We start from the raw sequence: 15594 nt of genomic DNA, 5'->3' as shown, positions 1-15594 counted from the left end.
AAAAATGATAGTAGAAAACTGATGGAGCACTTGCTGGCCTAAGCTCAGGACGGCTCAATGCTTTGTGCAGTTTGAGTCCCATGTGGCAGGGTTTGCTTTAGTGGAGGCATAGAGATGAAAGGGGCTCTTTATTCGTCCAGCAAGCTGATATTCAGGCCAGTTGTGGAGAAAAAAGTGTTGTCCAGAGAGCAGGTTTTACCGGTATGAATCGAGGTCTGATGCCAGACAAGCTTCAGGAGCAATTATGGTCTAAGCTACAAGCTTTCAAAGAAGACGCAGGGCAACTGACCAATAAGAGTGGCCTTTAAGATGGCTGACAGATTCTCCTCTTTTTGAAAAGAGTTGAAATGACAGGGTTTTGGAAAAAGCTTTTTGAAAGCCTGGTGAGAGGTTTTTGTTTTTTGTTTTCATATCCATTTTTCCTTTTTTCCACATCTAATACCATGCTAAAATGTTATGCTAAATGAGCAAAACACATTTAGTCAGCTATTCAAGATATTTAACCAATCAAATTTTAATGTCAACGGGAAACGATAATCACAAACCATTTTCTTGGATAATCTGGTGTAAACAGGATTTGAAAATTATAAATGTTTTGTATTTGTAATAGTTTTTTTAAAAGCATTTAAGAGAAACACACTGGGGATCCCTGTTAATTGCTCTTAATTTTGAATGAACCATCTGGGAACATACTGTAGGTCTACGCATAAGCTAAAACCATTTGATTATTGTATTTAATTATTATTATTATTTTATAAATGGTTGTAGTCCAGTGAAGGGTGTGCTAAAGAAGGAAAAAACAAGGGGAAAAAGTGAAGGATTGTCACCTCCATTACCACACAGCCAAGTCGAGGCCGTGGGCTGATGATCCCAAAGTTACTTTAGACTATCACTCACTGTTTTTCCTCAGAGGAGAGTGCTTATCGATTTTGTCAACAGCCAATTGATTTTTCTTTCTCTCTTTTTCTCTCGCTCTCTATCTTCCCCTTTTGCTCTCCCTTTGGATCTTGCTGTGGGAAACGTGTCCTGTGGTAGCGAGTCTAACCCTCCTGAGAGACAAAGATGCTAGCATTTATTTTAATTTTTCTCCACTGCCAATTCAAATATAAAGGCCTCACACCATGAGAAGAGAAACAAAATATGTTTCAAATTGAGCATGTTTAGGGGAAAATAGGCTGTCAGGATATATTGGATATGGTCTACATTTCTTTTTAAATATATAATGGATATATCTCACAGAAAATGTGCCCAGATCATTTTTTACTGGAATTTCAAAGAAAAACGCAGAGTACAAGATGTCTTTCGTGCACTGGAACCTGAAATTATTTATAGAGTCATTGACTCTGCATTGTCCCAGAGCAAATCAAGCACATTCAAATCTGGAGTGGAAAAATCGGCTTCTTTTGTGGAGAAATCTGCTTCCCTGAAAGTTGCCATTCGGTTGCCAGGTGTTTGTTGTGTTGTGTGCAAAAGCCGTAATTACTGTATAAGTGTCTGAATGCAGAATTCTTCCACCACATCTGTCTACCAATTATTCCCAGCAAATGTTGGTTCGGGGAGGAAGCTTCTCTCGCGTCTCGGAAACTGACATTTTCGTATCTGGTGCTTGTGCTCTGTTGACGCATGCAGTTTTAGTCCTGCTGTATAAAGGCGTTGCTCTTTCTCTTGGCAGGAGGCTGTTAATCTTGTCGAAAAGCTGAGGAGCTCGATTGTCCTCCCCTGACAGCGCTCGCTGGAGTTTGGAGCTGTATTTATAAAGTCATGACCAGAAGAGGAAATACTATTTTCAGTTATTCTGGCACAAAGTCCATCACTATGCTGCATGGATGTAAATTGCTTACAATATTTTGAAAAGAAGTTTATGGAGGCCAAGCAATTTAGTGTGCGTAAAATCTTGTTTGTTAAGTTCAAACCTCATTCATTAACATACTTTATGGAGTATTTTTGTTCCGTTTATTTAGTTCCACGCTGTCCTTGACAATCAAACAAATCCAGCGCTGAGCGTGATAGCTTTAACAATGTCAAGCTCAAAATGTCTCCCAAGAGTGATCAAATGGCAAGTTGTGGATGCCAACAGCTCCGGTTTTCAACTAAATTGGCTGATTACTCTCACTAGAGCATTGCAACATCTCTCTGAGCAAAGATCGTTAATCCTGTGCGACCGGCAGACATGAAGGTCTCCGGCAATTGATCAAAGTGTGTCAACCAACAGACTGAAACTTTTCGTCATTTTCACTTCTCGCCTGTTGCGTTTCCTCATTGCTCTGGGAGTATATAGAACATGGACCATAAAGAACATGGCTATTTGAAATCATGAAAGCTTGTTTGGTGGCCATCTTGAAAACAGCTATTTGAATACCAATTTTGTTTGCTTAAATGGAGAAAGTTTAATAAATTAATAGTAATCTCAAGATTAAAATTCTTTTTAAGAATTTTTTTTATAAATCTAGACTACTTTTCTTGGTTCTGTGAAACTAAAAAGGAGGAACTTAACACAATGTTCAGACTACTTTTTTCCAGTGAAAGTACTGTTTTAAAGGCAGATTTTATCACATAGCCTCAAAAAATGTGAAATGTAATATGCAAAATGACAATTCAATATGTAAAATGGCAATTTAAATTCACATTTTCCAATAACATATGTTCAACGTAGTGAAAAATGAAATCATATAATTTACATTTAACATTTTCTACACTAGTTTTAATATGTAAAATATATATATATATATATATATATATATATATATAAATGCTTTATAAGTTGCTATATTAAAATGAAATTGTATTACCCAAATTGATTAGATATGTTTAATATGTCCAGGCAAAAAAAATTATTTGAATTATCATATAAATGCCATTTTTTTACTTAAGGGCAGGACACTTGAGATTGCATTCTCATCACCATATAGCGTGATCATTTAAGCAAAATGCAGTGTGAATTTCGAAATGCATTCTTAGCCAAATGTGCAGAAAAATGGTTGCAAAAATGTTGATTTAAATGTCTTTTATTTTTCTTAAATGCACTGACACACTTAAGATGTTTCAATTGCATTTTCATTAAATACCCTGCATCAGTGTAGACTAGTTAATGTGGATTTAAATAATAATAATAATAATATAAAAGCAATCATTCAAACACATCAGCCAAACAGGAAAAACTTATCGGCCGATGCCAATATTTAAAAAATGTAAAATATCGGCCAATATATCGGCCCTGGAAATGTATTGGTCTACCACGAATGTAGTGCATGATTTACAAATGTAGCATATAAGTGCATCGAGTTTTCTTGTTTGTTTTTGTCTGCACAGTGCCATCATGGGCCATCGTCGCCATTGCGTTTGTTGCTATTGTACTAGTTGTTTCCTGCTGCTTCTGCATTTGCAAAAAGTGGATATTCAAGAAGAAGAACAAGAAAAAGGGCAAAGACAAGGGCAAGAATGCCATCAACATGAAGGACGTAACTGACGGTATCAAAACCGAGGTAAAAACTTTTTTTTTTTTACTGCTGTTAGATTGGCCTTGTTCTTTAGTCTTTAGAAGTTGCATGAAATATTTATTTACTCAAGTATTATTGTATTAATGCACGATGCCAATTAAGTATGTCCATAAGACAACCCTAGATGAAGTCATCTGTTGATGATGTTGTTTCACGGCTGACTTTAATTGCAGGACTGCAAGCCTGGGCATGTTAACGGTTCATTAAAGTATTGAGTTTTTCAGTTTTTCTTGCATTTAGCTTAATTCACTTTGTAGTGCTGCATATGGTTAACTGTGCTATGAAGTGGTATCAACCCAGAGAAATGACAGTAGATAATGAAAACAATAGGAGAAAGAACATTAATGCGGCTCGCTTTTTCCCCACACACCCACAAATTATATGGAACAATGGCACTTTAACCCTAGTTAGCATGCTAATTGTGTTAACATGCTCGCAATAGTACACTTCTAACAGAATAATTGACAAAGTCAGCTTAATTCACGGTGTAAGGACACTGGCTTTGAGACCATGCCAAGACCACTCAGATCCCAAATTAGAGACATTGATTTTCGAGCACAAAGCACAGTAGAGAAGAACAGACACAGACAATTAGCATCATTCTTTAAAAAAAAAACTGTGTGCATTCGTAGAATGTCACAGTTTATCACCATCAAAGCAAATCCGAACGGATAGACAATAGCTACAATATAATGTTTACCCACCAGCATTGTGAATTAGTACTTTTAAATTTAAAAATAAGAAATGTCTACAGCCATTGAAATCCATATGATCAATATTTTGCAACACAACTCTTCTGAATAAAACAAACCAGACTGAGTTGTTTAACTACTCTCCCAACTGGACGAATCTGGTTAGGCTGGCCTTATTTAAAGTTTTAAAGACCATCTTGGCCAGGTTAGGAGACCAGCAAAACCACCTTAAGCTAACATAACAACTTAGGCTAATTTAACCTGATGTTAAAGCAGGGAAACACCCATATATATATATATCGTAATACCTGTGCTAATTGGCTAAATATGAGAGATTAATGAATCATCACTCTTATTTAGCAAATTAACACAGACATTAATAACGATACACAACAATCAGAGCCATATGCCATAGTAAAATGTCCTGCACAACATACATCTTTGTTTTATTGTCAGCAGAAGGAGCTTTGAGCTACTCAGCAGTCATTTCTCCTGGTGTGCCCAAACTCATGTGGTCGCCTTTGTGTGTGGTTGTTTTAATTTGTGTCTCTTCCTTCCATGTCCTCCTTATCTATGTTTTGTCTGATGACTTTGCGGGATTGCCACTGGCGGTAGGTTCCCAATTGCTGTTGGATCTTCTATAGCCTGCTGAAATGACTTTTAATTGCCTCTTGACAACAGGTTTACTTTAGTAGAGTAAAATATATGTAACTATGCATACAGTACATGTATATCTACAATATATATGTGTGTAAGTCTATATATACACATATATATGAAGAGAGAAAATGCATTTGGGTACGCTTTAGCAAGGTTGAACCACATTGATTTCTCCGTGTCATTTGAAGTAGAAAACAGACAATGATAATTTCTCCAGTAAACAGGAGACTGCCAAAGTATGCACTGCTTAACTACTAGTGATACGTTCGGCTTGTTTGACTGCCCTTGGCCAAATTATCCGTACTAATCTGGTCCACTAGAACTTAAAATTGAAAAATGTCCTGGAGGAGAACAGCACCCACCTCATTAGCAGGACAAATTTGTTCAAGAAGCAATTTTCAGACACGATGACCAGACTGATCTTTAATTGGCCGACATGTTTTTGAAACTTCATCTTTTCCAGTCAGATGGAAAGGGTATCAATAAAGGGCACTCACAGCTGCACACGGGAGTTACCAACTACCTTTAATCAATTTACACTTCCAAATTCCTCATTTATAGAAATAGCTCAGCCTAGACAGAAAATCCTGTCTTCATTTAATCACCTCCATGTTGTTCAAAAGCTGTGTGACTCTTCTATAAAAGGAGAAGTTTAGCAGAATGTCCACGCTGCTCTTTCCCACACATTTAAAGGTAATGTTGAATACATCTGTTAAGCAATATTTAAAAGCATGATTTTTAGTGATCAATGACTTAATATTTTATCACAATGGTATCATATGACTCGAACTATAGGGTTAGGGTTAGGGTTAGGGTTATATTGACAGCTATTATGGTGTTCAGTTTTTGGGCTTATACAAGACTTATATTCCTACACATTTTCATTATGTGGAAAAGAGCAGCTCACATATCGAGCTAAACATTTTATTTTGCATTCTGCTGGACAAATAAAGTAATACAGGGTTTGGAACAATGACAACATGAGGGTGAATAAATTATCTCTGGGTGAACAATGCCTTTTTAAATGCACCACAGGACTTAACAAGCACCCCAAAGAGATTGTTGAAATAAAGCGCACAAGTGTTTCTGAAAATAGTCTGGTCCTCATAAGAGGACAAGACAGCCAAGAAATCAGTTTTGTTCAGCCTTTTATTTTCACACTAGTAACCCAACTACTAATAAAAGAGGCCCTGTACACGTTACGATCCCTCCCACCACCACCTTCTGCTGGCATGATGCTTACAGCTTCCATGAGTGTGGTGGTTATCACCAATAACTAAGGGTCATGACAATGCCACTGTGTGTGGAAGATCACGTCACAGAGAATGAGGGTCACTATACGAGCACTCTTCTTGAGAACGTGAATGCCCTGCATGTTTAACCGATGAGCAAGACTGCCTTTTCAGAAGGCAACTATTTCACAGTGAATGAACTGAGAGCTGAGTTTGCCTCGACAATCGCATGCTTTCAAGCGACACCAAACCTCCCTCGACATCCCCTTAAAACTAGTCTAAAAACTAAGGCTAGCTAGGGAGCTAATGCCACACCATTCACATTTCCCCACTGATTTGTTGATGCCAGAGATTGTTCTGCCTGAAATAACATAGGACAATGTATTGTACGATGTATTTCTCAAGAACATCTGTCTGCTCATCTTGCTTAGGGTTGGGTGGTATGACCAATATGTGTACAAGTAACTTTATATCATGGTACCGGTACACATCACATATTTGTTATTGCTGTTTCATGTATGTATTTATCTATTTATGGCTGGTTTTGATAGTGTCATACGATAATAATTAGCTTAGATAATAATTAGAAGATTTTCATAGCAAATTATTAATTTTTGACAACTATGCATAAACAGCTTTTCATAATCTAACAAGGGTTTGGCTTAAATATGTAATATAATATAATTTAATATACCACTAATTGAATGAGCCAAGTTCTAGGCATTTGTAAAGTAGCTAGATACAGTATATGTGCAGTCGATACGTTATCATACCACCCAGCCCTAGCTTTGCCCCTTCCCACCAACCTAGATTGCTTGCACTCATTCAGTTCATCTTCTTGCAACTCTTTTCACAATTTTTCACAATAGCAGACTGTGGGAGAGAAGGGGGTTCACGGCCAAAGTCTAGTGCATCACTGAGCATGTCATGGTCTTAATCGCTGTGGTGTTTTAGTGCTTGCTCCCCCCCTAATAGAGGTGCAGTTGAAGAGCAGGCTGGTCCAGGGCTGGCCCGGCGCTCTGGCGAGGGCAATCGGGCAGCGCCAGCGTTGGGCCGTCAGGACTGACTGTTAGTGGGTGTCTCCTTCAGGCCTTGAAGGATGAGGATGATGCGGAAACAGGGCTGACGGATACAGAGAAAGAGGTGGAGCCTAAGGAAGAAGAGAAACTTGGCAAATTACAGTACTCCTTGGATTACAATTTCACAGAGAATACGGTAAGGAGCTGTCTCCGAATCACCGTCACTGTGTGTGGTGTTTAGTGAGGTCTTCTTCGTAAGTACAGCGTATTTGTCTATCAAATTGTAACCAGCTCCACAAATAATGCCCATTTCTTCAAGTTATTCAACGTGTCACTCTTATATAATTAAATGCCCACTGTGAACTGTGTAAAAAAACATACTGAAAATGTGAAGATAGAGTACACGTTGACAGCATGAATTGCTTTTCAGAGTAATTTCTATAGTCATGTGCTCTGTTATTAAGTGCTATCTATGAAAGCCAGAAGAATTCAGACTTAGCACTTAGAAAATAATGCCCATCATCCTGTAAACTCACCAAATGCCGTGAATGTCAAGGGCACATCACAGTAGTTAGATTCGAGTTTGAACTGGCTTTCGTCCAGGCTGACTGAATGAGGGTGCTGGCTTGTCTTCAGCTCTGAGGCTAAGCCGAAATTCATTGGCCGCCTCTTACAAGCGGTTGAGGTTGAAAGCCGAGAGACTTCCAGAATGGATGCACTTCCTTTTGTCAGATCCTGGGTGACAGATAATTGAAGCTGTGCATAGTCTCATGCCGAGATCTTGCAAAAAAAAAAGATACAAACCTGAAAAAAACCAGATTATCCGCCATCACATGCACACAAATTACTGCTTTTGTAAGCACAGCCACCACAGGAGCCTTTTCATTGTATGCCGGCACTGAATGTGTAGTGAGATGACAAAATGACTGTAAATGACTGGTAATGCTTTCAGTTTATGGCATAACAGAGTTTTAAGAACAAGAATGAGATTTTCAAGATACTGCATTTGTTCTATTCTTTTGCCATGCAAGTTAAATTAACTGAAATCTTCATTGGAGGTATAAGAATGTGATGTGAGGATAAAATATAGCATTAACCCAAAAGAGCAAATTCACTATACAGTGCAGTGTATTTTTGCATAAAAACCTATGTCATATTCACTACTGTATTCGGCCAATCAGTATAAATTAAATTAAATTTTACTGCTTTGGTTCTAAATTAGCACTGTAACACATTTTAACATAGCATTAAGAATCAGTGGAAAGCTACAGATTTGTTTAAGGAAACATTGCAGATAGCAAATAAATAAAACCAGTTGATGCAAAAAGCAGGAGTTGCAAAGAAATCCACATCAGCCTGACCCAAATTCAACCCATAGAGCCACTCACTCTCATAGACACGCATGTATCTCCTTCCTCCGTGCCGGCAGGAAATCTACATGCTTCTTTCCTGTCTGACTTTAAATCAAACTGAGTATCGCTTCAGGGTGACTCGGAGGTCTGGGAGATTTTTCTGCAACTCTTGCCCTTTCCAAAGGGGAAAGGTTCCAGGGAGCTCAACTAAACTCTGGGTTTCTTTAAAGGTAATCTGGACCTTTCCAACCCTGCTGAGCAAGCCAGAGGGTAAAAATAGAAAAGTACAAAACATGGCAGTCACACAGCCACAAGACACAATATCTCAGAATCCAGGGCGGCTCCTCGGGGAGACAGAGAGGCAGGGTGCAGATAAGGGCGATATTATTAATGAGAATAGAAAGAGAGATTGAACTGCGAATCCATACACGTTCACTGAGGTGAATCATTGCAATCGTGGCCTGTTTTCTTACGCATCCCAGGTATTTTAAGGACAGAAACCCTTCGCTGTTTATGCCAAATAACAAACCCCTCTAAGAAAACAGTTTTCTCTGAAAACCATTTCAGCAGTAATTTAAGATGACAGCTCAAAGCCTTTAGATGAGAGATTGTGAGCACTGCACCCACTGAGGTGAAGTCATACGGCTCAATCTTCCTCCAGCATGTCCTGCATCAGTCTGATTCTTTAAACTGTGTAGCCTGCAGAGCGAATGGTTATTATGGCCAAAGTCTCATCAGGATCAGACAGTCTTTCGCCCCCCGTCTATGTACAAAACAACCAGAGACAGATCCACCCTGACTCATACTGCTACTGTCATCCACAACTATTCAATCTAACCCGCAGCTAGGAGCTACTTACAAAAGACTTCTCATTTAAACTTAAAGTTGGCATCGGCTTGTGTATTGCAAACTTCCAGTGAGACTGACAGCGATGCCACTGACAGATACGTTGCGTAATTTGGGCTAAATGTGCAGTCACATTAGCAAAATTTTGCCAGCACAAATGGTGCATTGTCTGCTGTCAGTAGTATGGCGATGTGTGAAGAACAGCTCACACAGAATTCACTTTCAAACAAAACAGCTTTCTTATGCTCAACGCTGCAAATTTAAGTAAACAACTTGAACCTGTTACAAAATGAACTTGATTTCACCCGCCAAAATTCAGCAAACAATGACAACTGCAACTTAAGGTCAACATGATATCAACAATACTCTATTAACTAAGTCTGATAACACGTGTCGTTGTTTTCAGATTACGAAAACAAATACAAAATAGTGTTAATATACATTTAGTGCAATTGAGACGTGTCATAGCATTTGCGTATCATTGCTCTTTTGTTGATTTTGATTGCTTCCATTGTCCTCATTTCTAAGTCGCTTTGGATAAAATCTCAGGTTGCCAGACAATGATTCATCTTTTCTGAATCAATAAATTATTAGTGTTTGGAACACAGTGAGTCTAGAGACTGTAGTGTACACCGAGAGTTTTATTAGCTTAGCTTTAATCTGTGCTATAAATAAATGAAGTAGTAGTGATAGTATTCTCAATTGTGATAGAGTGGAGGCTCTGAACTGGAAACATTATTAGATACATCACAACTTAAGTATATTTATTCAAAGCAACTTAGAGTGCATTCAGGGTATTTTAGCAATTTGTGTGTTCCCTTCGAACCAAATCTATGACCATCCTGATGCAAGTGCCATACACTTGTGTTAAGTTAAAGGAGCTGCTCAAAGCAATAATATCTTGAAAGAAGTGTTACAATTGGGTTACGTTAAGGGTGTCCTGTTCTCAAGGATGAACTTTACCTTTACATTTAATTGTAAATTCCACTTTATTATTATCTAGATCTTGAATTTCTCATTGCTAACATGTCAAGATTTGAATCTGGAGTCAAAATCTAGCTGACATCTAAGTATTCTCCTGTCAGGTAGTATGAAATGTTAAAGACTGGAATCAGTATATATTAAAATGTAATTATCCAGTTCTTACAAAGGTAATGGTCATATAACTCCATGACTGACAAAAGAAAACTATTGGTGAAAATAAAGACTCTTTATTTTGTCAACCATTTTCACTTATGCTTTATGGAAGCAGTGATTATAGGAGCAATGGGCATCATTTGTGGAGTATTTTCTTCCTTTCAAACAATTCTTCAAAAATACAGATATTTTTTTCTGTTTGATTGTGTCTGTGTTAGAACAGTGTTTGTTGGGGTGTTTCTTTCTTCAAGTCAGAACATACGCTTTTTTTTTTTAAATCCAAGATTACAGTGTGTAACAATAAAACTGTCCAGACCTGAAACCCAGCACCATTTAATGAAAAGAAAGAAAGAAAAAAAAAATCAAACATTACTACAGCCTGACAGGATATTAAAATCTTTATAGTTCCTTTGTCATGAAACAATCACAGTGTTCTCTGATGGCCCCCATCTAAACCAGAAACACTGGCAAAGCTTGTCATAGACTACAGTCCTTCCCATGGCAGCACAACCGTGACAGCTGGTCAGAGTGAGAGAGAAGGTGAGAGGAGAGAGAGTTCTACGCCCGAGTGCATGTATAGACACAGAGACAGGGCGTTTTATGGGAAGCTGATGGGAGCTTGATTGACTGACTGTAGGACCCATGAGGCCATGCAGGGGATATGGGGACCTCAGCCCAGCCAGCCGGCCAATCAATTATCAGAGCCAATGAGGAGATAGGATCAGGAGCACCATGCTTGACATGGCCTGACCCCATTGCCTCCTTAATGCTGGGACTTTTTAAAGAAAAATGCAGCCCGGGTCTGAAGGATGCATCTCAGCATGACAACTTTTTATGAAATTGTCAATATTATGAAGATAATAATATTGAATGTAGTATCATTTTAGTATTACTTATATACAGTTGTTGTTTTTTTATTATTATTATTACATATATATACGTTCAGTTTACTTTTCAATTTTATTTGAACTTATAGAAATACAATTTGTTGAATTTGTTCAAAGGCAACATTTCTAATGTGTTTAATTTAATTTTTTTTTTTTTTTAGATATATATGATATTTAGATAATATGTCAGTTTTATTACAATTTCTTGAAATAATAATTAATAATTTAATAGTTGAAGTCCTATAGGTAACAATAACAACACTGTTTGAAAGCCTGAAAGTCACCAGACAAGCTGAAAAAAAAAAAACAGTTTTATGGAAAGACCATGATAGGTCCCTTTAGGTCTACATGAATGTGTAGAATTATGTTAGACAGCAGATCTTGGTGCTTTAGAAAAAGAAGACCAACAGTCTCCACATAAATCTGCTCCAGCATTACAGTGAACTCCTACAGAATGGTGGTGGGGTGATGGCTTAGACAAAGACTACACTTCTCTTCAAGGTCTTACTCATGATATCTTTAACCTTGACTTTTGACCCTTCATAGCTCATAGTGGGGATCATCCAAGCAGCAGAACTGCCCGCTATGGATATGGGTGGTACCTCTGATCCCTATGTGAAGGTCTACCTTCTTCCAGACAAGAAGAAGAAATTTGAGACCAAGGTCCACCGGAAGACACTGAATCCCGTTTTCAATGAGCAATTCACCTTTAAGGTAGGTCACAAACCTAACATTGAATTATAACAAGTGATTTCTCATTGGATCAGTATTAAAGTTATTTCTGACTACTACTTCTGGTATATTAACAAGACAGTAAGTGACACTATGTGTTGGAGTGATTACATGTAAACATGCAGATGGACTCCTGCTGGTGTCTGTCATCCGGAAAGTAGAATAATATATATTTAGAATGTTCAGTAGAGCTTTCTGATTCAGTTTTATTGGATGTCATGTGGCTAGAAATACCTTTTTGTGTAATTACCGCTGTCAGCCCTCTAGACTTCTATTAAATTGCTAAGTGAAGTGCTGAATTTCTGAAAGAATTGGAAAAATATAACTGTTCCAACCTGGGGGGGGGGGGGGGTAAAGGACTGTTTATGTGTTTGGTTCTTGTTTAGTCTAGCGCAATTTCAACTATGACAAGAGGTACCTTGAGACCGAGAAATGAGCCGCACGCCAACATAGAGAGAGATAACCACAGAGCTCTGACATGTAATCACAAGTGCCTTCATTATTGAAATGAAGAGACTGGAGAGCTGGTGTGTGTGATAGCGTCAAGGACAAAATAGCAACCCTTGGGTCTTATCTCTTTCCCGGCCAATCAAGCAGTTTGTCGCCATGTTGGAACAAGTCCTTCGGGATAATGAGTTTTGTCTGAAAAACAGCTCAATTGGAGGGAATCAAGAATCAAATCTCCGTCTCTTTCTCTCGCGCACATGCAATTGTCCTATAGCTTCATCCCAGCATCTCAGCGTTAGATAAATCCCGTAACTGGAATTGAGAGAGATTAGACTGGTAGGTATGCATGCAATTAATTTCACCCCTCATATCCTACAGGTTCCCTACATTGAGCTTGGAGGGAAAACTCTGGTGATGACGGTGTATGACTTTGACCGCTTCTCCAAACACGATGCTATTGGAGATGTAAAGGTGCCCATGAATAAGGTCGACTTTAGTCATGTGACTGAGGAGTGGAGGGACCTCCAGAGCGCTGAGAAAGAAGAGGTAAAAAGCTAACATGCATGGGTGACAATAACCTGTTCCCTGGTAATGAGCTTAAATATTAGCTTTTGAGTAAATAGTCCATCTCTATTGCCCGAACTTCTGGAGCACAAGTGGGATTTTTCCCAATTCAGTTGTTCACTAGTAGTGACTCTTCCCAGTGACTTGAATCCTTTCAATCCATTCGTACAGAAAATTTACATCATGTTCAATCCTTTCGTACAGAAAACTTACTTCATATTCATTCACATACTGATATTTTTTGCTAATCTGGATAAGTTAGCATCATTTAACCAGTTGGTAGCAACTTCTTAGTGAATGAGTCAAAACGTTATTTGTTTTTCTAAACATGTGATCTCAACATGGAGACCCATTTTGTGTCAAAATTAAAGAGTTTTAATTATTTTGTCTGATTGAACATATTGAATCGTGTTTGTCGGGTCTTGTCTGAGAAATGACATGTAATCTTGTGAGTGTCGCCATTGGTCTGTCTGTGCAACGTGAAATGACCTTTATGCTCCCCGTGTTTTTCTTTAATCCACCAAATAAGTTGTTCCCAAATGTTAACTCGTATATTGAAAAGGTTGTACACAACAAGAGTAAATATAATTTAACAGGAGCTGCATTGAAATTTACTAACTGTACAAGTGCAAGACTTGAGGGCTATCCATCTTCAATGGAAATGTCAGTTAATCAGCTGGGCCGTGCCACATTTTTATTAATAAAATGTGTGACTTTCCAAGCAGTGGTTGGGGAGATTCAATTTTCATGGTAAATGTCATGGAATATAGCATTTAAGCCATGGTTTCTATGGGAACCTTGTTATTGTGCCACGTTTCCTTGGTGTAAAGGTTAATTATGACGCTGTCAGAAGCCTGCTGAGGGAAGAGAGTTGACGGCTATCTACATATGCTGAAGGTTGCTCTTTGAGTTTGTGCTTCTGTTACACTCCATGTCCGATGAACTAACGGAGCACTTCTTCAAGCACTGCTTGAGAAAGCTGGAGCGTATTGACTTTTATCAAAGAATCTCTAGAGTGGTGTCCTGAGGGTGGCACTTTAAGTGCCTGTATAAAACGAAATGAAAATCAACTACAAAATGCCGTAGATTTTTGTAGTTCAATCCAGTTCAATCCTCTTTGCTCTTTTTTCCCCTACAAAATTTCAAAAAGAGAAGGGAAAAAAAATCTTGGCAGTCAATTCAATTTATTAACCTGTAGGACTCGTTTAATTAAACAATGAAATGTTATTTTTCCATTCTGATGACCTTTTAATTGACAGAAAATTGATTGTGTGGAAATGGCATCAGCCAGTTGAAAGTAGAGTGATGTAACCTTTCCCCCCTTCTTGTTGTTTTCTATATGTCACGTGTGTTTGTGTCCATGTTTATGAGAATGGCTCCTGAAATATTAATGCGGTGTGTGTACGTGTAAATGTATTTTCAGTGTGTCTACCAGTGCAGCTACATTTGTGGAAAATTAATCAGATTCAAAGAATACAACGCCATTCTCCTCAATCCAGTTTCTCTTATAAATTCTGTTGATTGGACGAAAGTCAAAGAATGTTTGTGTAAAGGGGAATATTTTAGTCTTTTGTGCTAAGAAAAATTATATTAGCTGGAAATGTGTCAGTTTGGCTTTAAAAGAAACGTCTCTAATTTTTGTTAGAAAATTCATTCAGTGAATACATTTGACCAGGTTTTTAGGTTCAGTTTTTTCTATTCACCTTGACAATGATGTCCCTGATTGAACTTTTCTCTGCCACTCACAGCAAGAGAAGCTGGGTGACATCTGTTTCTCTCTGCGGTATGTGCCCACTGCTGGCAAACTGACCGTGGTCGTTCTGGAGGCCAAGAACCTGAAGAAGATGGATGTTGGTGGCCTGTCAGGTGAGTCCAGTTACTGAGTCACACTGTCAGCTGGACCCTGGCACAAAGGTTGTGCCATTATGTGACAGTTTAGGACAGTCTCTTGTTGCAAGCTGTCATGACAATTCATTTTATTTTATTTATTTTATTTATTTTTCATTTTATTTTAAGACTTTTTGTGTCTTTTAAATACAAAGTGAAATTTAAAATGTCTTCTATTTGCCATTCTTAACCCTGTAAAACCTGATGTATGATTTTGATTTTATGATATGAAGAAATCTTTAAAAAAAATTGCATGTCTATATGTTTTTTGTTATCTGTTTGATAAATCAGTCTTAAATAACTCATATTTTATGATATAGGAGAAAACTGAACTAAGTTTGAGGAAAAAAGCATCCTAAAATGATCAAACATATATGAAAAGAGTATAGCAGACTACTTCATCAGTTGTTGCTTTTATCTCCCCATAATGTTTTAGTAAGATGATATTAAACTATATAACTCTTATTTTATCGGAATATATAAAAAAATGTAATTCAAAGCTGATTTTTTTTGCATCGTTAAGCCAGTCACATGATCCTTCAGAAATTATTCTAATGTTTTGATTTGCTGCTCAAAAAAACATTTTTTTATTATTATATTATTATTGTTAAAAACAGCTGAGATTATAATTTTTTTATCATC

General features: G+C 37.7%; 1 protein-coding gene across 8 annotated transcripts in view; it reads left to right on the top strand.

The window, feature by feature from the left end:
- The window catches only part of LOC127956611 (synaptotagmin-1-like), a 210564-nt gene that overhangs the window by 183671 nt on the left and 11299 nt on the right, over positions 1-15594 (top strand). For 6 of the 8 annotated variants that reach the window (XM_052554662.1, XM_052554666.1, XM_052554661.1 and 3 more), the window contains 5 exons: positions 3310-3482; positions 7171-7296; positions 11869-12036; positions 12880-13047; positions 14814-14931. In XM_052554662.1, the coding sequence (XP_052410622.1) occupies positions 3310-3482; positions 7171-7296; positions 11869-12036; positions 12880-13047; positions 14814-14931 (753 nt within the window). Of the gene's footprint in view, positions 1-3309; positions 4801-7170; positions 7297-11868; positions 12037-12879; positions 13048-14813; positions 14932-15594 lie in introns of those variants that run through there. The other 2 variants (XM_052554667.1, XM_052554668.1) reach the window with 2 other exon arrangements.

This window comes from Carassius gibelio, chromosome B4 (genome assembly GCF_023724105.1).
Source record: "Carassius gibelio isolate Cgi1373 ecotype wild population from Czech Republic chromosome B4, carGib1.2-hapl.c, whole genome shotgun sequence".
In the NCBI taxonomy this organism is placed as follows: Eukaryota; Metazoa; Chordata; class Actinopteri; order Cypriniformes; family Cyprinidae; genus Carassius; species Carassius gibelio.
This window is presented reverse-complemented; position numbering and strand designations above follow the sequence as displayed.